This window comes from Anarrhichthys ocellatus, unplaced genomic scaffold, assembly GCF_004355925.1.
Source record: "Anarrhichthys ocellatus isolate YVR2014 unplaced genomic scaffold, GSC_Weel_1.0 scaffold59, whole genome shotgun sequence".
NCBI classification, from domain to species: Eukaryota; Metazoa; Chordata; class Actinopteri; order Perciformes; family Anarhichadidae; genus Anarrhichthys; species Anarrhichthys ocellatus.
In genome coordinates this window covers 392,588-420,218 of record NW_022280089.1, presented here as the reverse complement: position 1 = coordinate 420,218, position 27,631 = coordinate 392,588, and the positions used below count along the sequence as shown (strand labels likewise).

Sequence of the window (27,631 nt, the reverse complement as noted above, 5' to 3'; positions counted from 1 at the left end):
ACCTCGGTAAACAGATCACTGAAATAGAATAGAATATGAGAAGAATGGACATTTACATCCAAATGGACATAGCGGTCAGAGCAGCGGCCATTTTTACGTATACCGACGCGTACTGTTGCCATTGCAACAGTAACTTCCAAGTAAACCGACTTGAGGCAAGTTCTGGTGGCGTGACGTGTAAAACAACAGCATCAACGTCTAGTATGTGTGTGCGTGTATAGTCCTGCCATGCCGGTGTTATGTCAAAGTCTGTTCCTCTGTTGATTAGATTTCCCTCCTGTTAAAATAGTAATGCCCAAATGGTGGTTAGGGTTAGGGATAACGGTTGGTTCAGGTATAGGTCGGGGGAAACACATATTCAGGGGAAACAGTATTCATCACAACACCGGCTGTACCTTTTACAAAGTATGTAAGAAAGAAAGTATGAATTGGCCTTAACAGATGTCGATTCGGCTCTATTAGTATTTTGTAGTCAGGTAGAGTGCTGCAGGGAAGATGTATTTTTGTAGTCAAATCGAGAAGTTAGAAACACATTGGTTCCCTCGACAGAAAGCCAATGTGGATTTTGGATTATTGCCGTAAATAATCTCTGTGGCAAACACATAGCTTATTTTCTGGAAAATCCACTTCTATGATTTTTATAGTAAATACATCACCAGAAGTAAAAAGCTAACGTTAGGCTATAAACAAACTTTACCCACGGTCAAACAACTTCACATCACCACCACTAAGTTAAAGACGGACCAGTGTTTTAATGAGGGCGTTTAGTCGTCTCATTTAGACAAATGCCTTTTTTAAGACATGTAGACATTATTTCAGATATCTAACATTGAAAAAACCTGTTGACTTGGAGACGAGGTAACTGTGCTGACTCATTTCCTGTTTTTTAAGGACCCATTCCTTTAGCACTCTATTACCACGGCAACAGTTCAACGTCTGTTCTGCTCCTATTCTAGTTCTATGAAACAAACCCAACTATCAAATATTTTCATGTAAACCAGGTGTGAAAATGATGCTACTTTTCACTACATACGTAGCTGTTGCACCACAATCTGACTCCTCATTATATGAGCATCGTGTCCACGTAAACACACGTTCAGAACATGCTCGGATTCAGCACTCGAAAATCGATCTATTCGTAGAATGTGTTGTTTGCAATTGTGTAAACACTCGACCTTTCACTCAAGTGAGACAGTGCAGAGGGACCAGGTGGGGAAAAAAGGAACAGAAGACAAGTGATGTTAAAATGAACATTTATAATGACTCTTTGTTGCCGTCGCAAAAATAATCTTTAAAAAACAATTCAATTATTAACACTGAAATGCTGACTTCACTGGTAGTCCACGAGTCATAAAACACAACTCACTGAATTTCTTTTACAAACACAGTACTACAGTTACATTAAATAGTCATTACCGTTAAATCTATTAATGAATAATGTTCAAATAAACTAATAATAAAAACAATGACACTTTTAAAATCCGCTCATTTTCCTCACCATAGTAGCTGTTGTCTCTTTTTTTTTACCAACACTGTGTCATTTAGAAAATATACTGCTTCTGAGATGTTTCTCTGACAAAAGCAGAAAACAGACTGGCAGCATAACAATAATGGTACATGAGCTCAAACGTTGTACAATTAGGGTGATGTTTTTCAAGGGGAGTGGAAATGGGACAAAACCATTCCAGTGATCTAACATTTAGTTATGTAGGCTGGCTGCCTTTTGGCTCAGTATGGAATTATTTGGCACTCTCGCTGACAAATATTTGCCATAAAAAGCTGTCACACTTTTTTTTTCTTTTTTTTTTCTAAAATGGCACAAAAAGACGTTTTCCTCTCATCTCTGAATACTTTCATTTTAAAAGACATATAAATGCTGTCCTAGAAAGCCCTTTAGGTAGTTAACACTGTGGACTTTGACAGATTCTCCTCGTCACAAACGAAAGACAGAACTGTAGTCGCTAACATCCAAGAGAAATGTACCCAATCAACAAGAAAACATCACTTTTTCTTAGGTTGGAATATTTGATCTTATGCTGTCAGTCCATTTTTTTTCTTCTCTGAAATGGAAGGAACAGAGGTTAAACGAAGTAAAAAAACAAAACCCGGAAAAAAAAATGTACAATGATGTGGAAATGGTTGCAAGGTATTGGCATGCTCCCTTCAGTTTTCACTGAAGCAAGCGTTCAACCCCTGCAGAATTGTCCAGATAAGGAAAGAAAAGAACAGTCTCGCAGAGTTTGACAGATAAAATGGTGTCAAATATCCAACACATACATGAATGAGTTCTCGTGGATGGAGAAGGTCAACTAAGTTCATGGGAGGTTCAGAGGGTCAAAGACAAAAATGGCCTCATGTCAGGTTGGCAAAGAATCCCGCATTTTCTCAGACGAAAGGGCTCAGAAATACCTTAATCCGTTTTAAAGGGTGGACACAGCAGCAGGTGCTCGGTGTAACGGAACACAAATCGTGACGTCGTGTAGGCTGAGAGAGTGACACTCAGGGAGAAGAGGCTTTTTAAGAGAGGAGCGAGCAGTCCGAGTCAGTTTGAAGTGTTTTAAAAACCAGTCCTAGCCTTCTCGTGAAAGGGCTCCGTGGGGGCGGATGAACGTCCAGGACACATTTGGAGTGAGAATAAAAACAAACACAACAAGTTTTGGAATGATACTGGAGTTCAATTAGCATTCAGATGTGAAGCAGTAAATGCAACGACAGGGGTCTGTGACACAAAATAACAGGAGAAACATCAATTGACATTAACCAGGCCTTTACCACTCAAAGCCGAATAGGTTCCCTTTGTATCACGTCGAGGTGGCAGAGACAATCTGCATTTTGCTGGTGCCGATGGTGTCTCTCAGATCCGACTGTAACATCAGCCAGACTTTGAGCGTGCATCAGGCCTGTCTTAAAAGGTACGCTTCCATACAACAAAACTGCAGAGTGAAATACGTAGATTGTTGTGGATCACGATTGCTTTTGACGTATCACAAATAAGTTTCAAATGAGTCGGCGTAAGTCCTCAGAGGGAGGAGATGTAGGTGGTGAAAGGGACAAACAAACATTCTCCCAGAATGCTCTTTGTGTCAAATGTGAACTACATACTTTTGTTGTCAATTTCATAGTCATTTCAAGCCCAAATATAATGTTTTTACTAAATCAAATCAAGTAGTTTTTGGTTTTGTTTCAGTTTGGTAGTCATTTTAAGGCAAACCGTGATGTTTTTTACGAAACCAAATCAAGTACTTTTGTTGCCCAAACCAAACGAAGTCTGTTCGTAGCATTGTTTTTGGTATGTTTCAATTTACGACGTTTAAAAGTTTTCCAAACCATTTTAAACGGCAACCGTAATCCTGGAGAAAACGAGTTTCTCTCTCAACGTGATTGTGAGCGCAGTTTAGTTGTATGGGAACATAACTTTGTAGGAGACAGGGTTGCCCTCAGTGCCTTCAGCCCAATCTCAATTTGCTGGAGAAATGAAAACCATCTTTCTAAATTTGTAATTTAAAGCAAAAGAGGACACAAAAGGGCCAAAAGTGTACAGATCCCCCTCCTGGTTTCACACGTTGGTTAAAAACAAAGCACTCAGTGATTGACACAAACCTCTGCTGAAGGGAATGTGAAGGAGATGCCTTCGAGTGAGAAAACAGGTGCTACTTTTCTATATTGTCTGAGACTCCAGCCCTTTCCATCATTCATGAGACCATATACAGTATAAGGGACTTAATAAATAAAAGTAACATCAGAGCGAAAAAGAATGACAATAAAGAAGAAAAATCTGTTGAAAGCCTACATGGTTTGCTTCATTTCACACCCAATATGACCCCACTGATCAGTAAAGTGCATTTATGCAACACCAAACAAACAAGATAATGTTGACAGCGAATCGGAAGTTGTGTTAAAAACATATCTGGATCATGACTGTGGCCGCGTGAGGCCTACCTGACTATAGCTGAAATCTGTTATTGACATAGATATTAACTCTACATGTATTTGACATTCCTGCCCTGAATTTACATGAAAGACTGATATAACATTCGACAGGAAAAAAAAGAGTAAATGGGTACATTCATAGATTAGATCTGGGCTTTCAAGCTGTGACAAGAATCCAAAAAACATTATGGGACAGGTTCAATGAGGTTCAACCTGTTTGTAAAAAGAAATGCATGCCCGATATCCTAAAAAGACAACACAAGGAGCCAATGCACTGAATAACATTTTCACGTTTGCTTGTTTCACATTTTTAATACTCCTCACTGTACCTGAAAATCAAAAATATCTTCTCTGATGATGTGCTGAGACATGAACTGGATTGATTAGAATTTGATCTGAGATGTGTGTGTCTTTTTTTTCCGGCCAACATGACGATAATGAGCTCCCTCCCAACTCACAACATAAAAAACAACTCTTTCTTTTTTTTTTTTAACATGAGGCGAGTAAACTTAAGTGCTTTACATTTGACCGCATGCAGCGTTATGTCTTTGAACGTTTTGCGAGAGACACCTCGCAGATTTTTGTAGCTTTTTTTTTTTTTCCTCATAATTTACTTTGATACCATGCAATAGAAGACGTGCAAAAAGATAACACCTAACTCCACAAACACATTTTTGATTGTTAATGGTATGTTATGAATGCTTATAACATGTTATGCTTTAGTCCATGCTGGCCTATAGAGACATTTTGTGAGACAGCAGTACTTAAGCCACAGGTCAAACAAACACACAAGGGATGCATGGAGTGTAAAACAACATGGATCCATAAAAATCACAATCTTTAACTCTTACTCTATGTACCTATGGGATAAAACAATGCACAAAAAAGTTCTTTGTCCTTTGTTTTTCTTAAGTCATGTATTTGATTATCTTTTTCTTAACTTAAAAGACGGTGTTTGATTGGCACTTGATCAGCACTTCTAAACAAGTTATTGATATCTAACATTTGATCGCACATCTACAATTTTCAGAAGCTGCGGAGGTCTAGTTTGGCACAGGTTGTACTATGGAGTCTATTATTACTTTTACTATCTTACCAATACTGTATAGCATTCTATACACCTCGTTTTATGCTCCAGCCTTTTAGAGCATGTTTCTAATCAACAGACCAGACATCTTTTCAACTAAAATATTTTTGTATAGTTTACTTATCAAATAGCAGCATTTTCATAACTTACAAAAAGTACATGTAAACCTATTCATTCAAAATCTTAGTAATTTCAAAGGTTCATACAACAGACATAGAACACAAAACAGGACAACATGCTACTATATTGCTTCCAATATTCTTTACATTTTCTTACTGTCAAACTAAATCATCAATGACAGAAATATGGACACCACCGGTTGATGATGAGTCATCATAATGCACAAACAAATCGCAAAGCTAATCTTAATCAGGCTTAGTTGGCACTCTCATCATCCACACAAATATAACATAGTTCACATTGTATCGACAACGCTGGACTGCATTTGGACTACAAACTAGAATAGCTACAATAAAGTACATATAGATCATATGACATGACATATTGTATTTCCACAGAAATGAATTCTAGTCATTTTTCAGATAAGAGGATATGCATAAAGGATGTCATTGTTTTCGGCTTGAGGTCACAAACACGTTTCCCGCCTTGCTCGCGCCATCTTATGCGTTCCGTTCCTTACTGCGCTTTGTTTAGAGAGGCTGGAAACTGGAGGTCAGTTTGTTCAGCCGACGTGTGAATATCTAATCGAGCAAGATTTGCCTTCTTGTGGAAGAGAAAAAACAACAACACTTTCTCTTCCCTTAAAAGGCCATAGTTCACGATCTAAACGCTTGTTCTTCTTCTATCGAGGGAATTTGATACTTTGAGCTAACGTTTGCTGGTTGGTCTTGTGGGCGTCACAGTTTCGGAGGCAGGTGTTTTCTGTGCATTTTTAGCCTTGTGAACTCTACGGCTTGGGGAAATATTTTCATACCCTTATGACCTATAGTGCATAACTCCCACCGCCAGCGTGCCACCCATGAGAAGACAAGACGTTGGGGGGGGGGAGGAACAGGGGGAGAGCACAGTGTAGGAAGAAGCACAGACAGATCGGGACGTGGGAGGAGTCTTGGATCGGCGAGAAACAGCAACATGCAGGGGGGAATAAGAATGTCGAGAGAGAGAGGAACGTCAATGTGAGGGCGAAGAGAAATAGCATTTGGCACAATGTCATGATCAGAGAGTCCCCCTTGCAGTCAAGCAGTCCAGTTGCATTGATAAAACATCCCCTTGTTTTGTGCTTGTATCTTATTATATGCTAAATATCCTGGGCAGTAAAAAGTTATCCGTACGCTATGATTTCACTAGTGGCCAGATTGTAGTTATGTATGAGCATGAAAGTCTTCCAGGACGCGTGGTGAAAGGAGAGGTTTCAGTGTAGTAGGTAAAGGCTGACTGTTGCAATGTTTGCACACAAAGGTTCAATTTACCTTCAAACGTGAATGATGAAAATGAAAAAGGCTACGAGTTAAATTTCCCCCCTAAAAAAACAACACAAACAAGAGAGCTTCTGAATTTCTTGGGACACTACTCAGCACTAACCCTCACAACCGTGAATTCAGGAAGCTGGTCATAGAGCTTGGGTTGATGGGGACAATTGAAAGATGTCTTTAGAGCCGGGACGTAACAGGAAAGTGCGGTGGGAATAATTTGTGATTCGCTGATCGGGGAAAAAAACACAACGGCCCGCTAATTGAAGCGCAGTGCATTGGTACTGGTAAACAGAAACATCACAAGACGCTGGAGTATAAATGCTCTTGTAGATAATATAATATATCCCGTCTGTGGGTATTGGTGGGGTCTGGTTTACGTGACATAGATGTGCACATTGAAATATACTCATGTCCCAGTGGGGGACAGACACGCTTTACATTGTGTTCTTAATGTCTCACAGTGCAGTCTTCAGAGACCCAGTGTACTCAGGATGAACACCATGAATAGCAGCACAGAAGGAAGCCAAGGTAATCTTCGAGTGCTCGGGGAAATGCTCTGGAGAATTAGCCTCCCTGCATTAGACCGACAGTTGCCCATAAAAAGACAACGATGCCCAAACACTGTGCGACGTTCGAATACGCCTGCAGTTAGTGAGCGCTAACGTGTTTTTGGGGACAATAACAGGCTGCCTGGATGAACTGAAGCTTTTTTTTTGTTTTCTCTTGATGCAAATTGGGATGGATGGCTCCCAGAAAAAAAAGTGAGGCCAAACCCTTCTTTTCAAGTGTCATTCTACTTTCCTTTCATTAGTGTGTGTGTGTGTGTGTGTGTGTGTGTGTGTGTGTGTGTGTCATGACTATTTGGTACCCTTAATGTAAAGGCATTCGTTTCTTTGTTCACAGATATTGGTTCATACAGCTTTTCTTATCAAAACGCGTTTGTAGTGCCGACTGAACCTGTGAGACACTGCTTCAAGGTAGTCTGAGCTTTAAGTTAATTCTTGGGAAATGTGTGACTAAGGCAAACGTATTGTCAGGGAAAATGTAGAGTATGGCCAATTTTTTAGAAGATTAAGAAAATAAAAAACCTGCATTGGGAGCAAGGATAGACTTGAGATATTAAGACTGGATTGCTTTTCGTTGTGACAGGCTGAAATCAATCCTTTTTTATTAGGTGAGAGGCTGGGTGAGATCCAATGGGCTGCTAACAGCTGGACGACACATCAGTTTTTTTTAGTTTAATAGCCGCCAGAGGGGTTCTGATTTCATGGTATAAGGAGATATAAACCTATCCTATAGCACCAAGAAAGGGTTAAACGACATATTTCCATGTTTGTAGCTGTGACTGAATATGCAAATGTGCTTCCGTGTTTTGTGGGAGCATCATCGAGGATGTGTTTTGTGTAAAATATATATTCATACATTCCTGTGTGTCTCCTCTATCATCTCACATTGATTATTCAACCCCTGAACTATACTCAGCAGCAGTGAAGTCCAGGCTGGGTTTTTTTTTTTTTTTTAAGTTATACATTTCTTTCACTGCAACACAATATTTGATCCCTGTAAATAAAAAATAGCGATAGGCTAATATTGTTTTTACATTCAGATCAACCTGCATTCACAGGTTTAAATTATCTATTTGTGTTTGAATGAGACAATGTCAATAAATAAAGGATGGAAATATAAAATACCCAAATTTAGAAACTTCAATTATGATATGAGCCAGAATTCGACAGACGTCAACATAGATATGACTTCTTTAAAGAAATTATGCGCAGATTGCTTCCCCGTAGACGGAGATTACCTCAGGTGCTTGTCATAAAACCTCACCCCTGTTCACAACGCCTTCTGCATTGTACACAAAGAGCAAGGTTTGTAAAACAGCTCTTTCAGCTGGCTGGAGCTTCATCCAACTCACTCAACTCACCGGGAGCTGAGGTTCGCAACTGAAATTAAAACCAGCAAAAACCCAAACAAAACAACAAAATAAAACAGCTATGAGGTTTTGGAGGAGGGTGAAACCCTGCGGCCTCACCCTTGAATCTGCAGCTTGGCAGTGGACCAGTTCAGCTTACTCTGATCACCATCGTCAAAAGGACTCGACACAAACTTTTAAAAAACATCAGGACGTCAGTCCTAAAAACACATTCACATATCACACACACTTATCTTGGTTGTCTCCCCCACCTCCTCCTTTTGTGATTCTTTCATTTGATACGGAAATATTGAACAGATATTTGGACGTTTCTTTTTTCTATTCATCGTGACCCTCTCAATTCCCTTCTATCTCTGTCTTCATCCTTTCCTTCTTTCCTCTTCTTTTTCCTTTTAGCCCACCTTTTGTGGGTTGGTAGCGCGCACGCCTTGCTCGTAAGTGATCCGTTGGCTGATCAGATACTGTGCTGCTTGCGTAGCGGCTGGCGACCCTGTTATGGTAACTTTACGGTTCCGAGTACCAGGAATGAACTCTCCCTTTTTGGAGATCTGGATGCGGGCTCCCGTTAGCTCCTGGTACTCCACCAGCGTTTTCCCTCCTTTCCCCAAAATGGCACCAACCAGATTCTCGGGCACAGCGATCTCAACCACGTCCTTGGCCCCGTCCCCCAACTTCTCTGTTGCCAATAGGGAGGAGGCCATCAGTGGGGATGAAGCATTTAGGTAACCATTGGAAGCCCCTGTAGCAGCTGCTAGAGAACCCAGCGAGAACCCCCCGAGGCTCGCAGCATGGTGGCCAGCACCTCCGGAGACATCGCTAGCGTAGGAGGCCAGTAGGTTGGCTGCGGCGGCAGCAGCCGGGTTGGCACTAGCTGCTACTGCAGCGAGGACCCCAGAGGCAGCTGCAGGGTTGAGGCCCAGACCTAGGGTGTTAGTGTTGTAGCCGTAGCTGGCCAGCGTGTTGAGGGCCGAGGTGATGGCCAGCAGATCGTTGCCAGAGAAGCTGGACATGGTGGCGGGGAAGGCGCCCATTCCTGTCAAGCCGGCCTGGCCCAGAAGGCTGGAGGCGGTGGCGGCTGCTGCGGCTGCATTGGGCAGCACCTCGGCCGTATTGGCGTATGGGGAGCCGGTGGGGTTGGAGTTGGCCACTGGGCCCGAGACGTTGGAATAGCTGATGTTGAGGCAGCTGCTGCTCTGAGGGTCTTCCTGGATCTTCTGCACTATAATCTCCACGGCCTTGCGGTTCTGTTCAGGCTCCCCACTGATGGTCACCACCCGCTCCTGCAGGTTGATGCCCTCTGGCTTCTGGGAGAGCTGCACCCAGGCCCCTGACTGCTCCATCACCGCTTTGACCGTGGCTCCGCCCTTGCCAATGATCAGCCCAGCTGTGCTATTGGGCACGATCAATTTGGCCTGTAGAGAAATAGAAAGATTGAAGTAGCGATAAAAAGGTAACAGGGGAAAGGTTTAACAGCATACATGGTTGTCGGAAAGAGGGATGTCTCTCACTGAGTCAGAGTACTGTACCAGCCCCTGCTTTACTCAGCGATTTGTTAATCCCAGGGGTTTAGGCTGCAGCTGCCACACGGCTCTGTCTTGCTATGAAAGACTGTAGGTAAAAATAACCACATACTCTCACATTTTCCTGACCCCACCAGACTGCAGGTCATGGCCCCGAGAGCAAGTAAGGCCGATGACTAATAAACAGGGTGTCCTGGAAGTGACCTGTCCCCACCACACAGTTTCCACACATCCTCACTGCCTGTACAGTATCTCACCTGTTTGACACGGTCTGGGTTGACGGTGGTCTGCGGCTGCAGTATGCTGACCGGCTCGGGTTTCTGGGCACTCTGGGGCATCTCGCGGACTTTCTCCGCGATGAAGTTGTGGACACCATTGAGGGCCTCGACTGTACCCTGTATCAGACAGACGCGTTCTGTTGTTCCTGAGATGACAAAAGGAGGGAGAGGACAAACACAAGCGATGAGTTACTGTAATGTGCTCCGAGTGTGTACTTGGCGAGCAGATTTAAGGGATTTGCAAGGGGTTGGACGGAAATCTACATTTATATGAAGAAGTGATGGCAGTGACAAATGCTCCTTGACATTTCACAAAGAGACGCAATTACTAAGCTATTCCTCGCTTACTTCATTTACACAATCAACAGAGAAACCGCTTAAAGAAAGAACACTGCTTGGTTAGCGAGCCACAAGGGGTAGGGGGGGGGGGGGGGGGGATTCCTCTTCAATGATGTAACTCTTTCAGGGCTGTATTACTGAGCCCGTCCTTTCCTTGAAGCTCTAATAGACTAAACACATGCTTGTTCCTCCTCTAGGCTTCTTTCTACACCCACATTGACGACCCAACCGGCATTCCGTTGCCATGGTAAAGGGGCCGAGCCGTGGAAACAGGTGATGCAACAGCGAGTCCTTTATGCTTGCTTGCAGGATTTTTTTAAAACACTCTCCCTTTTGTATCAACCTTCCTGCCTCTTTAGTGTTTCACTGTTCTCCGGTTGAAGTCAATAGGAAATGTCTCCCGGCGTAAAATGTCAATTAGGCATATATTTTAGTGAGAAAATGTCTCCAATAATTGAGTCAAATTTGCAAATGGGAAGAGCAGCTGATAAGGCCGTCAGAGAGGCGCTGCTGTACTTCATCGTTGGCGTTTCCATTTCTAATTCAACTGAATCTAAAATTATAAGATTGGGTGACACACACAGATCGTCATCGGCCCTCCTAGCCATTTATCAGAACTCAGGAAATGCTCAAAATTAATCTAGGGAAATTAGTCAAAGTCCAACCTGATTGGTTATATGCCATATACATTTCTAATAATGGATGTAAAAAGTCATATAGGGTCAGTTCAAGCAGATCAGGAAAAGTAATAGGAATCTCGAATTAGGCACCTGACCTGCAATTAACTATACTGCCATAGTTTATTGGTTACGTTCTCGAGAACAGACATAAAGGACTGCACAATGCACGAAGAACATTGAAATAAAACTGTTGGAGATAGTGTCCTGCACATTTTACACTCTTATTTTTATTAAGGGTGACCAAATTAAACCAAAATATAAATCCTGCTGAAAGACAAACAAGTTATTGACAGACTGAACCTTGACCTGTTTTTTTGTGTCAGCACATGTATTCATCATACAAGATCATGTATGATCATGTTCAACATCCACTGTCAGTTGTTTGACAATGAAAAAGACAAGATAAACAGTGTTATTCCATATTGTTTCTATTTTTGGTGAATATGCCGCAGGTAATGGTATATGGACATTATTTATGGTCTATGAAATGCTCTTGTGTATGCAGCCAGGATACAAAATATAAAATATGAGGAGGTTGGAAGTAATACGTATGCAAAACTACGCTGGAGGTGAACATAAAAAGTGGGGCTTTCAGACGATGATTTTCTTCCTTAGACTTATCCTTAGGAGACAAATTGCTTTGAGCAATCATTGTTTTTTCTTAATTTTTCCAACATTCGTTGCTAGGTGAGGAGGTCCCTCTACTTTGCTTGGTACGGCAACCTCTAGTTAAACATTTCTATAGAAAGGATTGACAGCGCTGATCCCAGGTCAGTTTATCCTAAGGCAGAGACCATGATATATGAATACAACTCTTGACACACCATGAAGACTAAATCTGAATGTTACATATCTGTTCTCAGCGCTTTTCACTTCCTAAATTGCTTGCATCCTATTTTGCCTGAAGGGCTGTGGATTTCATAATAAAAGCTGGGAGTTGGCTCGTCCTCTTGTTTTGCAGGAGTGGAGTGAAAAAGGTGTTAGTGCCCCCGAGAGCCTTCAGCTTTTCCCCCGAGAAACCAATGACTCTATCTCGATCCCCAAGTAAGAAAGTTTCAATAGTTCTGTCTTGTCACTTGAGCTTTCCTGTGATGAGAACCTGCCTCTGCCTCAGCCCATTTAAATCTTTCGTCGGATTTATTCAGACTGTTAGTGTGCCACACATAAAGTATCACCCGTAATTACTGTCATCACATCAGCAGATTTTTCAAAGTAATTATTCACACTACAAATTGAGCTGGAATGTTTTTGCTGGATATCCGAGTGCTGTATCTATCCATCATGTTACGCTGTTGCCATATGGCATGCTTTTCTCAAACGTAAACACTGATTTGAATGTGGGGAACCTTTGTAGCATGCTATTTATATCCACTAAATCAGAAACAAACTCGGAAACCGTCTGACAAGAAGTTCCCAACAATCACTGTTGCCGTATTTGAAAAAGACTAGTAAACACACCATGCTTATCAAAGACTTTTTACTGGGCAGAGAAACTATCATGTACCTGGTACCTGGACAGTCAAGCAATGCTTTTTACCAATAAATTACAAATGTAGGGATAAACAGGATACCTGCATGCAGAAATCTGCAGTAGGATCAGATGTGTGTGTCATATTAAAATACACCAGGGATTTTACTTTTAGAGGAAATACTGACACAAAGTGCAGTCTTGCAGGATACGACTTAAAGGTATGCTTTGCTCAAAAACTGCAATTGTTTGAAGGTACAAATAATCTTTGGTCAAACGGTCATTTAATGGGTAAGACTGGCAATATCCTATATTTTTGTTATATGTCAACAAATCTCATGAAAAGACCAATATCAACAACGCATTAGTCTGTTGCTCACTACTTTCCCCAGCCTGCCAGTGGCTCTCAGCTCCAAGCCCATTGGCTTCTACTACATCTATAAAAACTGGTCTAATACCCTAATACATAGTATCTTTTTTTTTTTCGAAAGCTCAGTAATTTCCTTTAACAGCTAGGCACTGTCATTTTTAGCAGCGACAAGTTGAACAACAGGAAATGTGCATTTGTTGGGGACTATTTTCAGCGGTGGATTAATACACATTTGGTGCTCTAGTGAGTATCTGGGGCAGCAGGTCGGTGTTTGCGGGATAACCTGCGGTGTGTTTGTTCATGGTAATGAAAGAACATGTCACCCAGTGCAACAGTGTGACTCATTGGTGCTTTGATACACACACACAATACTTGTTAGTAGAATACACTCACAGTTGGTTTGGGTCTATAAACAGGATTTGTCAACAACAACAAATTGTTGACGTCACTGTGCAATCCTTTCAGCATGTCTAACTCCATGCTAATTCTAACTAACAAATGAAATCATTCGTGAATTAAAATTGCTAGATTGTAGTGTGGACTCCATGTACCGTGATGTACAACGTAAAAGGAGGAGCTACACAAAGCTAATAAAATTAATACAAATTGTGGAGGGTGGTGTGATGGCTACTGGGCCATTTTTTTGAAACAAATAAAAAAAGAAACAATAAATAAAAAACGTTTTTACTCGCAAACGGTGAACTTTACAAATTTGACATTGACTAAAGTTTTCCAAAGATTTACCACAAACTCAAGTTTACCATGTTTACTGAGGTAATAAATCAAGTGAGAAGTAGGGTCATTTTCTTATAGACTTCTATACAATCAGAGGAGTCGCCCCATGCTGACTTACAAACATTTGAGATATTAATGAGTATAAATTCATACCCGAACAGTGTTATAGAGTACTTTCATATGTAACCTGTCAAGCCTCCAGCTCATCATCATGCTTGAACCAGCCAGTTACAGTGAAGTGCAACCAAGCTTGGTTACACTGGATTTTGGTGAAAAAGAAAAGAAATGCCAGCGTACAGAAATGTAATCATTTTTAAAAGTTGAAGACTGCATGTTATATTTCAACCCTCTAACGACGTCTAGGTTAGGTTTAGGTCTAGGTAGGATGTTGTTTCAACATTTTGTTCATAGTTGGAATGTTTGCTGGGTGTCTTTCAGTGGAGCTCTCTTGACTGCTAAATGCCCACATTTTAAAACATGCAAACAGTTAAACATGTATGACCCAAAGCAGAGATAACCCTGATTGCATCATCATCTATATTCACAGGCTGAGCACTACTCCTTGTGACGAGTAAACTAACCTCCTTGTGTAAGATCAGGTATTGTGCTTGCAGAGAAGATTAGCAGGATAAAGCAGAACAGTGCTTCAGAATACTACAGCCTAACAACTGTTCCTGGTGGAAGTTGACCACCAGGAAGAAATGTTGTGCACCAAAGGCCAGACATGAATCTGCAGAGAGAGAAAGACTGCAGTTCCCATTAGTTTGAAATCCCCGCCCATGATGTCATCCCAGACAGATGTGATACTGTCCTATAGGGAGCGTTAGAGAAAACGTGGAGAAACAGCTGAAAAACTGCAAACTGTGCCTTTGCTGTAGTTTCTCTGTCTGCTACTTTTGGAAGGAAATGGAACAGTGGTGTTTGCCAGTATGAGGTCACATATTGTCACATATTATGTGATCATTTTAATGATCACATAATGGAAAACATACACCCAGTGTTTCTATGACATCACAACACCCTGATCTGTTTGTGCTGCACAACGTTACTCAATACACGTACTTGGCCGGAGGCCAGCTGAACCAAGCGAAGGGCTTGAAGTTTAGTTTCAAAGTTTGTGTGCGAATCGTGAACTCCCACAGCTCTCTCTGCAGCTGCTTAAATATGCGGATGTGTGTAAGTAGGCGTGAGTAGGTGTGTGTGTGCTGAATGCGCGGTACAAGTGGATGAACGCATAGCGAGCTGCGTTTATGGGGGCTTGAGTAAATCCAGCCGTGCAACAGTTGAGATGGGTTCAAACCAAATAGTGAAAACAAAAACAGTATCTGCCCATGCGTCACGAGGCGAGCATGCAAACTGAATTTTAAGAGGAGTATAATGTCATCTTATCTGGCCTGAACTCGCCCAACTACCAGTAACCAAATGTGAGAGGAACAGTGAGCAGGGAGGAGGAAAGAGGAAACTTGGCGTGCGTCGGAGCAGCTTGACTACAGCTGGGAGAAGGGGTCATGTCCACAGAGAGAGATTGAAACGGGCTATTTCTGGGACTGCTCCCCCTTGTCACACAATCATGGCTCAACCACACAACCCTTCACCGTCCCCGCTCGTCCATCTCAGCCCGCCACAGTTGCACAGTCCCCATCAAGAACCTTTGTGTTCACGGTCTCATCACGGTTTACGCTAACGGATGGAAGACGCGAGTTTGGTGGAAGTCTCAGACCGAGCCATCACAGAGGATTGCAGAGGAAAATGGCTGCATCGGTTGTTGTCCCTTGATTTCTCTAGTGTGCGATTGTGCTGTGGTTGGAGTGTGCTCAGACTGCCGCAGGATGAGAGTGGAGGGCGTGAACTGTGTGTAATGGCATTAGCATGCTGTAGTAGCCCACATTGCAGCTGATTCAACAATGAACGGTAGATACAACGGATGTAGCTGAGAACTTTGACATGCTGAATTGCTTGCCTCTAAAATTCTATATATCTTACAGTTTCAAACTTTACCAAGTTGCCCGTACTTAAAACAGCCAGTGTTGTTGTTGTTTTTTAAAGCTTTAGCTTCTACTGACTTCCCAGCTATTTTGCAGTGTACAGTAGCACTCCTTTCATTTTACTTGTGTGGGCCCGAGCAACCGCCCAATCAAATCGTTGCCAGCACCCTCTCCCTGAACTCCTCTTCTCACTCATCACGATAATGAGTAGGGGGATGGGCAGAGCAGGTGGTGGCCTACGAACACCTCCACAATCCAAAAGAGAGAAATAAGGATACATATCGCTCCTTTTCATTTGTTGTCATGCCAATGGAGTAGCCATGCTTCCTTTCCTCAAACATAGTTGGCCTCGTATGTGGAGAATTTCAGGGCCATGTCCTCTGTGCCTTTCATCGTGGCTAGCAAAAACATGGTTTGAAGAGAGAAGTACAGGAGAAATATTTGCTCGCACATCCTTCTTTTCCTCTCCCCCAGCGCTCCGTCGGCTACTTCTTTGCCACGATTCTGTCAGTCCAATATATCACACGTAACTCCCTACAGAACACGTCAAATTCAAACCATGTTGTGCATTTTTTCCTGTAAGTAGCGTGATATTTTGCGCTCTAAATGATCCAAAGACTCAAAAATTGCAGAGGTCACAGGACAGATTCAATATTTAAGGTAGCCATAATGATGGAAAATTCAGTTCAACCTTTCTGTTTTAAATGTATAATGGTTAAGGCAAGAGGACTGACTGTAGACCCTATAGTAGAAAATGTATAATATAATTTATAAATATTATATTAGTATTTCTCTTGTACATATGTTGTGCTACTTATATTTCATAGGTCATGTGCAATGCTCACTATTTCCTATCCAAGGTGATTATATATAAGGTCTATACTACAGTAAAAACTACAACACTACACAGGGATTATTTGCTTGCATCAGTCACAGAAAACATCTGGACCTAATATGCAGCGAGACGCTCAGCACCTGTTACTTTTCAGCAGGTCGGAGCCTCCTCTAAGGCATGAAGGACAAACGGCCAGACTCCCGTACGGCTCAGGCGTTTGTGTTCGGAGGATAAGATGGGTCGGCTTCGCCCTTCCCCTGTTGCCATTTTTGAGCGAGACTCTCCTCGGCACAATTCTTGCCTTCGATGCATGCCGTGTCCTCTGCGTCACAGAGTTTGTTCTCATTTTCTGGGGGGGAATGAATGGCACCCCTGTGCAATTTTCCCAGAAAAGAGAGTGAATGCATCAACATGAAACCGTGAATACTATAAACAAAACCTGCAATGAAGGGCGCAATCCAGTGTGTGACACTTGAGACTCCCTGAAAGCCTCAACAGCTACATTTTGGCTGGTCTCTGGAAAAATGTCACAAAAACTATGTCCAGCAGTATTCACAAATATGAACAGAGTAAAATAATGTTGTGATGCACTCTGTTATAATGCCATTGAACACCCGGTTGTTTCTGGTAAGGCCTTTTTTTTCTGCTTCGACATCAGACCTCTGTGGTCCATTTTTTTTAAGGTAAGGAATATTTTTGCCATGACCTGCTGTGCTTAAAGGGAAAAGTAGGACTGCCCCTCTTAGTTGACTAATCGACCGTTTTAGTCTCAGTTGACTGAGATTTCATTAGTCGACGAGTCGTTTCTTATGCTTTTTTCATGCTGAATGACTTATTTCCAAGAAACTTACGAGAACATCTCTGGCAAACACAAGATTTAAAGTGGCTCCTATTGTTAAAGATATTAGCCTTGGCGATGTGTGTGCAAAGCGTGTATATAGTCTAGTTGATTGTCTTGGTTTGAGTCCATGAAATCTTTGAGGCCTTCATTGCGTATCGAGTCTGTGCAGACATCTGCATTACACCGAGGCACCAGGTAGGGAGGACCGCCCGATTACCACCGGGTATGCTAGCCAAGCAACTTCAAAATGGCCTTCACACCTAAATGCTGTGTCTGACAGCTCTAACATGTTTGGTCCCCCAAGGACATAAGGACATAAGGATACTCAAGTTCAAATTGTTTACGAACGGTCTATGATTAAAATGGATTGCAATTACTTGCTAAATGAAGAGGACATATCAAATGCTCTCTTGCACCAAAGCGTCACTCCTTCAGCTGGGTAATGAGTCAGACCGCTCCTCTCATAAATATATACATATATAAATATATGCTCATCGATTTTGAATACTGAGGGATTCATTCTTACCTGGGTAGAAGTCTTTGGATTTGGACAGCTTAATGGTGGCACCCGTCTCTTTCTGCAGTTGTACGATGGTCTGGCCGCCCTTGCCAATTATAGAGCCGGCTGCATAGCTGGGGATCAGCACCTTCAGGAAGTACTCGCCCTCCTCTGTGGCGGGGGGGGGGGGGGAACGACACACATAAAGTGGGAAAGAGTCACATCTCGTAAAGCAGCTCTGCACATCATCATATAAACATAGTGGTGCCCAGCCCCCCTCCCCCCCAATACCCTGGACAAGCAAAAATATTTCACAATAGGAACACGTAGCTTTGACTTATATGGGGAAAGACAATTATATATCTTGTGTCTGTGTTCCTCTGGTATAGGGAAGGTATCTGGAAGAAGCCCTTTGAGCAGCTTTCAGTGCGTTCACATTTTATCAGAGACGGTGACATGTTCTGTGTCCTGTCCCAGATTTCCTCGTAGAGTAAATGATGACCTCCTTTCCAGTTTGCAGAGGTCTAATTTTAACTGTTTTCAAGGAGTTTTAGAAAACCTCTGACTGAATACAAAACCAGGGTCCAGTGTTACGGATCGTTCTCCACGCGTGACCAGAAGGAGTGTAGAATTAACAGTCCAATCTGTCTGCAAAAGGTAGCCAGTATTCTGAGACAGAATATACAGGTACACACAGAGGACTACATGCAAACACATGAAGTCATTACAAATGCTGCGAATGGATGCCAATCCAGAGTGATCCCTCGTAATTAACAGACGTGAGAAGAACATATGGGAACCAATCCCACAGATTTGTTCATAGGGTATACTGCCAGGATGGTCTAAATCTCCTCCATTTTGGAAGGGGCTTCTGTGACTTACAGTGGTTTGTAGCAGTCGGTGACTGACAGCCCGTCAGTGTGCAGAATTTGGAGGCAAACATGGTTCTCCCACTCAGTTTGGGAAACTTCCTCTCTCCTACGATGCTAATAGCACCAAAGTGGGCAAAGCATCCCTTCCAAGAAAACCCTGATCACGTTGAGTGCGCTAATCTAGAAAAAAGCAATCAGCCACATATTGAGTTTGGACCCCAATATGATTAAAGAACCTGCTAACAATACATCAGAACCGTTTTATTTATAGATGTGTGGAGCGGACGTGATTCCCCACTGAATTCTGAATATCACATTGATGACATCATGGTAAACACTTGGCACAGGTGCATTATCAGCACTGGTTACAAATGATCTCCTCTGCATGCTGATTCCGATGCAATGACGTCATGTTCGATCCTTTTTGCAGTTGCCTCAAGGGTGACGTCACTCGAACGGGCAGAGATGTGAAAAAGGCACTGTCCATCTTTGCAGGATGAGATTTCGAACACGCTTTCGAGTGTAGCGTGATACGGATTTTTTGATCCGAAGCCACACGGTTCGTCACCGTTTCACTGCATCTTGTGTTTTCGTGGAGGGTATGGAATGGGGAGGGGGGCTTGACCGGCATGGTGGGGAGGAGGTGGACCGCCTTGCACTAAGACCAACCTGTTGCCTCAGTAATGCACTCATTAGATTCAGATGTGAATGAACATGGCACTGTGACATTAAGGCATTTCACAGCCCACAAGGAGCTCTTCTCCTTATTGCATTAACATGCCCTTCATGTTGCATTCAGACACAGGCTTGTTTTTGTGCACATAATCAATGGCTCTGACAAGTATGCAGACAGTGAAATGATTGTTAATGGAATTTCACTTTTGATTTAGATTAATTAGCCACAGTTGTGGAGACAACCTCAGAACAAATCCTAAATGTACCTAAAAGCACAGACATCACCACCATCGGAAGCTAGTAAATATATCAGGTGCTGGTCAGTATGTCATTTTTCTGAGAACATCCTCAAAAAAGAAATGAAGATAAGCCTGTACATAGACATCACGTAAGCAGCTTTGTTCATCTCTGGCCATCTGATCTTTGAGATGGCCAGAGATCTGACATTTCCTGCTATGTTGCAGTCAGCTCTTCGCTTTTCTCACAACGAATAACAATAAAATGACCTTGGTGAGAAAATAAAGATCATGCATGTCTGACACGGTCTCCGTAAAGCTTCTGAGCCCTCGATCCTATCCCGAGATATCTGATACTGTAGCCGCACAAAGAATATAATTTGAGTGGCGCTGATTGCAGGATGCAAACAACCAAAGACCTGTTGTTGACAGACAAGGCAATACCCACTGCGTAACTTTCTACTCATCTTCAACCAGAGTAAACCCAGCAGGGGAGGAAGCCACTGAGATTCCCTCTGTCGCCCTCGCAGCCACATTTGCTGTCATTAGTCAATAATTAATTCTGTCCTAGTGACTGAGATCACAGTAACAGGTTTTAATGGCGTCATGTGGTAGAGTAAACATGGCAATCTGTTGCTGCAATCCGCCAGGGAACGGGAGCAGTGGGGCACATTTGGGAAGCCGAGCCAGTGGGGTGTTAGTTCAAACCCCTGCTTCCAATACTGGAAGGATGGCTTGGAGGAGAGACGCGGACGCTGAGCCAAATGTGTTTAGTTAAGTCACTCAAGGGGGGTGGGTCAGGAGGAAATGCCTTGTGACCGTCCTCCCTCCTTCCCACTACCCCTCCAAGTACCCATTCTGCATTTCAATGGAATAACCTGCTGCTGACAGGCAGCAAGGGCGACGGAACAAAAAAAAAAACGAGCAATAATGGACAAATGAGCCCTTGGTGAATGAAATTGCACGCAGTCGAGCACGACGGACAAATTCAACAAGTCAGACAAAACGAGTTTGCGGCTTACCCATTCTGAGATCTGCTGCTTCTCAAGTCCTCTGTCAGATCGCCATCAATGCCGGGGCACAATCTCTGAAGAGGATCTGAACGTTAGCCTAGGCATAGGTGCAATGGTAGTGTTGAGGAATGCGGCCAGTCGACTTTTCCGCCGCCGTTCTAATTTATCGGTGGGCGCAGAAAAAGAGATTTCACCGCAGCATCCAAGCCATGCCTGCAGCTGGCCAGAGCCTCAATTGTCTGAGAAAATGCTAATGCAGGCTCTCAGTGTTTTCAGTGAAAGACGGCACGCATTGTTCAAGCCTGCATCGGTTTGAAGGGGGGGGGGGTCTTCCCTGCCGCATCACCCTTTTCACTGCTCTCATCCATATTCATCGAGTGGCCTGTCCGTCTGCAGCAGCGCGCAGGACTGACAACGTTCTCGGCCAATGGGTGGCCTCCTCCCTCCAGCACGTCACGTCCCCACCCCCCCCGATGCCGGTCCCCAAAAAATTGAATTTTCTTCTCCACTCCGCCTCTTTTGACGCAGCACTATAAAGTATGGCAGTCCATTCACTCACTTTTTTTAGTGGCAAGTTACAAAGGTGAAGTGGCTGGGGGAGCGGGCTTCAGCGGCAAGCGGGCAGGCATGTGGAGTGACCTTCAACAGTGGCTGAAGAGGTGTACGGCTAGCACAAGCAGATGATGAAGGAGGTGGGTGGAGGAGGAGTGATCTGAGGCAGCGTGCCTTACGCCACCCACCCTTCTTTCCTCCCTTTCCCCCACCCCCAATCCCTTAGACGGCCATGTTTGGGAGGGCGGAGGGGCTCATCAACCATTGCAAATGGCAGTGCCGCAGAATGGTGGAGGGGGGTGATGAAGCCAATCACTACGCCTATAAATCTTATGCCGAGAGGTATCTTAAGTGACTGAATGTGTGTAAAAACTGCAATGTGCATGCGTGTGAGTGTCTCTGTGTGGACGAGGTTGGGGGGGGGGGGGGGGGTTCAGCTTAAATTAATACTGCTTTCTAGGGAACCTGTAAAAAAAAGGGAACTCCTTTTATTTATTTATTTTCCTTGGCTGCTGATTAGTTTCATCCACAAATCAAACCCGTAACACCGCGGCCCGTTTGGTTTTTTGGACCGAAATGGCTTCCAGAATATTCTACCAATCTCATTCACTGAGAGATGCTCTGGTCTATAGACACAGCCTCCCTGTAGTCTCCACTCCCTCTCACGGTCTATCTGTCTCTCCTTTTCTCTGTCTTCGTTTCTATCGCTCTCTCTCTCTCTCTCTCTCGTTCTCTCTTTCACTGCCACCTGGCAAATTCACAGTCCACTCACGTCACATCGCTCTGCAAGGGCACCTGTGTCCTTCCCACCAAAAAAAATAAAAAATCCAGCTCACATTCCTGTGCCAACCTTTCCATTAGTAACATTACGAGATCATACCTAATCCCTTGGCCACGCAACCTTTTGGGGAGGCACATGCTTGCCAGCAACATGGGTTCAGAGTATGGGTAATTAGAGACAGAAATGAATGAAAGATGTTCATTCTGAGGAGAGAGGGGCAATGCTGATAAAAAGAGAGTCATTTCCCCCATTCAGCGTCCACAGCTCTTAAAGCGCAACAAGGGGCTCGGCTTTGAAAGCGCACAGGCTTTCTTCTCTTTGTTGCAACTGCCAGTCATGTTAATGATCAGTTCGGTAGGAAAAAAGCATGATCAATATCAGACGCAGTCGAGTGGCTGGTGATTACAGGGACGGCTGAGGATTATCAGACTGTCTACCAATATTGTCAAACAGGCCGTGGGTTTCCAACGTTACATGTAGATCACATGAGATGGGGGGGCGATGCTGAAACACGTCAAATAAAACACAAATGGTCGAAATGTGCATTTCATGAGCAGATATACAGAGAGCTTCGGTCATTGCTGCGGACCAAATTAGCATCAGATACTTATCAGAATGACCGGGAGATTGGCTGCCATTTCACCCCTGTAAATCTGATTTTTATGAGCTACGTCATATGCAAACACCTAAGAGACAATGCTACGCTAATTTGCACCATTAAATGTCATTTATTTGGACTACAAATATCTTAAATACATTGAGAGGGATTCTGGAGAGTGATAAAAGGGCCTGTAGACTGAATCTTTACTGAACATAGACCAGTTGATCTTAAATCAGTTTATCCAGTTAGGCTTTTTAGTATTGCCATCACTGAACTGAGATTTTATGGGAAAGTAAGGCTGCAGTTTTATCAATTTTTCCACACTTTCAGTTACCTTCGCGCTGGTTCCCTCCACAAAAAGCCAATGGAAGTTTTCCATTGAATTTAGGTGCTGCAGCGTTTGGTTCAGCGAGATCCTTTCGTCAAATGAACATCACTTTTATGACTTTTAAAGCAGAGATACAACCATCAGAAGAAAAAAGCTAATGTTAGCTATAAATGAGCTACACTACGGTCACATCACCTCGCATCACCACTGCTAAGCTAAATGCGTACTAGTGTTGTAGTGATGGCGTTTTGTAGTCTTATTTAGCCACCTGTTAGCAACCACCTTTCTTAAAACACGTAAAAGCTTGAGAATTCAGGAGAGGGGTATTTACTGATGTATTTTATATAATAGAACAAAACGTTAATATCTCTTAAGCTTGTGCTAACGACAGACCTTATTTCAGGTATCTAAACAAAAGCAAATTCAAAAAACACATTGTCTTTGTGGCGAGGGAACAGGAAGTGCAAAAATGCTAACTCACTTCTGGGTTTTAGGACTCAAATCTCCCGTAAGAAATGATCAGATGTATGTTAAACAGCTACAATAAATCTGCTATTAAAGGTCATAAAAAACAGTTACACTTGTAAATGTTCCTGAATGTTAACACTTATTTTAACATGATCAACATAAGGTGTTGTGGTGACAGTAAGTATATTGCACAGCACATTATAATCTACATTATGCGTTGCATGTGTCCACCTCTTTTGAGGGCGGTCACACATTGAATGCTCACAAGTGGTATTGTTTGGTTGACGTCCTTGACGAAGTGATCGGTTATTCTACACAGATAAGATCGTGTTTCGGGGGCCATCTGGAACACCGTTGCCTCTGAGGAAACAAGGCGGCCTTTTCAGAGTCAGACCATCATCAGGACACGATTAATAGTGCAGCACCGGCGGGGCTGTGACACAGAGACGCCTTGAATGAATATAGTCAGGCCGGTAAAACGGTGTGTGATACCATTACAGAAATCACAGCAACAAGTGAATTATGTATTTTTAGTATTCATTAAGATCCGCCAAATGCAATTTCACACCGCTTAGCTGTTCACATCACCTGGATATTGGACGGGGAAGATCACGGTGGAGTCTCCGTGCTACAAATTAATGGTGTCAACTCTCCCAGAAGCAGGAACACCATGTGACTTCTCTGTTCTTAGAGTGGCTTTAGGGGTGCAAATGGAGAACATGTGGGATGTTGAATGTGCTTTAAAATACTGTCTAGTGGCAAAAGGGTCCTTATGTGCCCTGCTGAAATGACATTTCTGAGGTGCAGTAAAGTCGCGCTAGTTAGAAATATATAATGCTGCTGTCATCGCATGGTGGGGTGTGTATGGGACACAAAGACAGACAAAGCAAATTTCAGTAACATATGGTGCCCGTTCTCCGCGGACGTCTAATTAACATAAAGTTCTTGAATAAGCGGTCCCTGCGAGCTGCAGACCATAACAATCACAACCTGAAATAAGATGCGCAGTAGCTGGCACACTGAGTCAGCCGTCATCATCACTCCCACGCTCCGACATCTTACTGATGAGGCAGGTGTGTGCACACTTCCCCTTCTTGCTGATGCTTTACTGGCCGCCACCATTTCTCCTCCAGAAAAAGAAATCAGGATCAATGGTTAAAATGGCACTGCAGTGTTTTTCTGCTGCCCCCCCCCACACACACATACACACACACACACACACATTCCCACAACCACCAAGTAGCTCTCACTATTCTCACCACTCCCCGCTGCAACGATGAATCGATTTGAGAGGGATTTTTTTTTTAAGAAAAAAAAAGTCTAAATTCTCTGATTCCAGCTTTAAATGTGAATGTTACTCCTCTATGACGGCAAACTGAACAAAACTAGAACATTGAGGATGCCGTCTTGGGCTTAGAGAAACGATGATTGAAATGTTCCCTTCTTTCCAACATCTATAGAACAAACAACTGACAAATTAACCGAGAAAATAATAAACAGATAGCTTGACGAAGGGAATAATCGTTAGTTGCGGGACTTTATATGTGTCAGAATTGTAATTTTACCGTTGAATAGTGTGATGACAGTTCAGACAAAAATACCAAACAGATGCTGAGATTTGGCTCACCCCGCGACCTATAAATAACCTGACTTTGATAGGAATCTAGGCTACAAGTGGTAATGAGTGCACCCTACTATCTCTACGCGGTTGTGTGATTTTCACTGGACAGGTTGTCCTTCTTAGCTCGCAACATTTCTGCTTAAAAAAATGCACACTTCACTCCTGACAGTGTTATGTTGAAGCAGAATCAATAAAACAATACATCTACAAAATCCATCGTGCATCTCAAGTGAACACTTCGGCTCTGTTACGTCTTGTCCTTATCTTGTCGGTGTTCACACAAATCAACACTGGACTGTGCAGGATCAGAGGGTCATTCCCTTTAAGGCTGAACAGTCAGCTTGTCTCCAGGGTTTTTAAGTTATTATAAAGCTCAGCGATACTGTTTCATTGTGACGTATTTGTACTTTACCAAGACTCATATAGGTGAGTGGTTCCCAAACTATAGAATCCAGTACTCACGAGGCAAGAGGTTTGACCTCACTACTGATTCTGTCAGCACTAGAACTGCAACGCCGTTTATGTTCTACTCCTGTTGTCTGTCACAAAAGGCCTCCTCACATAGTGTTGCTCTGGACAAATCAGTGGCGTATAGTTAAGACGGGCCCCAGTACATGCTAGTTACTGGCTATGAAGGGCATACACACACACACACACACACACACACACACACACACACACACACACACACCATTAGCTGTGGATATATTTTACCAACAAACAATTTGTTGGATTTTACAGTGGAAAGAATTACTGAGGCTATATTGTTGGGAAAGTAGAGAGGCCAAAGAGAAAGCTATCAGTGCTAGCTATTAAATTATTGTTTCATCACATGACCAAATAGAGACTAAAACATTAATATTACCATTCATTATTGCATACCTGTACATAACAAAAATACCATAGATAAGAAGAAAGTATTCATTTAATTGAATCATTTTCTTTTATAGTTAATGTAGAATAATAGTATCATTTGTCGTATATCGCTACTGAGTTTACCATTGAAATAAAAATGGAAGTGGTGGAGGTGGGTTTGCCTTTTTCGAGGGTTTATACCACTAATAGCTCCATAGTAGCTAAACTCAAGGGTCCATTCTCTGCCAATTTCAATGTTGGAGGCCCCCCCCCCCCCACCACCACATCTCTGCGGCCTCCCCAACCCAAATACCCCAGTACAACTACCTGTTTTTACACCCCTAGGGAAACAATTGCAGATTTATCTTGTGGCCCCTGCGCAAGAAAAAAAAAACACTAGATCCCAACCACACAAAAAACACAATAAACACCGTCAAACATTAAAACAGTACTTCACTGCTGAATGAAATACTTCATATAGAAGCATAACTCCAGATGTGAAGCAGCAGCGAGGTGATTGGGTTCACATTCAAAGCTGACCAGTCGGGCTGCCTGCTGTTCTCTCCGCGCTGAGATAATGCAGAGTACGAAGTAACAGCCAGTAACAGCAACACAGTTGCTACATGTTAAGAGCCCCCCCCCCAAACAAAATCTGCTGGTGCTGCATGCATGCTGTGTTTTACTGTCACACTTCCAGCAGTGCATGCAAAGGCTCCTGCAACAACTGACTCCATGTGGATAAGCTGCTTCTTGTTGTGCAGTCTCTTACCTCCAGTGTTGGTGCGCTTGGTACAGCCGGCCTCCTCCGCCGGAGTTTCCAGGGGTCGTTTGCGGGAGTCCGGGTTATCAGCCTCCATAAGGGGCTGCTGCAGGCTGAGGAGGTTAGGGTTGGAGTATATCCCGTTGTGGTCCACGGCCGCTCCGCTGCCACCAGCCATCATCATCTTTTTTGTTATGTTCCCTCCACCGGAGCTGTAGATAAATTTGCGCTATTCCTCCCCCCTCACACACACGGCGCCCTCACCACCACAAAACGCGCATCGCGATACGAACGACAAGTTTTTTGGGGGGGTGGTGTGCTCGGAGCGGTCTCAAAGGGATCAAAATGTCAGACAACACCGGGATCGTGGTCTCCTCTTTCAGCCCCGCTCGTCCCTCTTCACCGGGCTAAATATAAAAGATCCCAATGAGTAAAAATGCGCTCGTTTAACGCGCTCACCGTCGCTCCGTCAGCGTGGTCCTCATTGTTGACGCGCAAAACACAACCCCGCGCCTTGGAAAAATAAAGACGCACAAAAACAGTCTCGAGGGGCGACCGGCCATTAAAACAAGTGCAACAGCTTCGCAGAGGCGAGGTGGTGGAACAAGCTTTCTCTAAGTCATCCCCGCGTCATGTTTCTCTGTGGAGTCCTCTGTGTGATAAGTGCAGCTGTTGTTATTGTTGCCTTTGTAGTGCAAGAGGGGAGGAATATAGTTTGAGAGCTCCAGAGAGGACCACAGTGCCACTGACCGGCCGAATGACGAGGCCAATAACATCCATCTGATGTGGAGCAACTATTGACCGAAGCCACTGCTTCACGAAAATAATGTTTGTTTCATAGTTTAACACTGTTGTAAATGTTTCTTGCATTGCTTTTGTTGGTTCGTCTTTGTACTTTTTCTGAACCTCAAAATGTAACAACTTCATGATTAT

The 27,631-nt window shown here is 43.2% G+C and overlaps 1 protein-coding gene across 2 annotated transcripts; it reads right to left on the bottom strand.

Annotated features, from left to right (window-relative positions):
• Positions 1 to 1,236: 1,236 nt before the first annotated feature.
• Positions 1,237 to 27,521, bottom strand: nova1 (NOVA alternative splicing regulator 1). 2 transcript variants are annotated; one of them, XM_031871570.1, is made up of 4 exons: positions 26,708 to 27,521; positions 17,964 to 18,107; positions 10,164 to 10,330; positions 1,237 to 9,798 (listed from the first exon to the last, which is right to left on the bottom strand). In XM_031871570.1, exons 1-4 carry the CDS (start codon positions 26,880 to 26,882, stop codon positions 8,779 to 8,781), a joined length of 1,506 nt encoding a protein of 501 aa, XP_031727430.1. In that variant the 5' UTR covers positions 26,883 to 27,521; the 3' UTR covers positions 1,237 to 8,778. The 2 variants fall into 2 exon arrangements, with proteins under 2 accessions (XP_031727430.1, XP_031727431.1); XM_031871571.1 differs by lacking the exon at positions 26,708 to 27,521 and adding an exon at positions 20,742 to 21,642.
• Between the last annotated feature and the right edge of the window lie 110 nt (positions 27,522 to 27,631).

Coding starts and splice junctions, on each gene's coding strand:
- nova1 (XM_031871570.1), bottom strand. CDS start 26,882: ATGATGATGGCTGGTGGCAGCGGAGCGGCCGTGGACCACAACGGGATA. Junction 18,108..26,707: donor CAAGCGCACCAACACTGGAG/GTAAGAGACTGC, acceptor CCCCCGCCACAG/AGGAGGGCGAGTACTTCCTG. Junction 10,331..17,963: donor ATCCAAAGACTTCTACCCAG/GTAAGAATGAAT, acceptor TTGTCATCTCAG/GAACAACAGAACGCGTCTGT.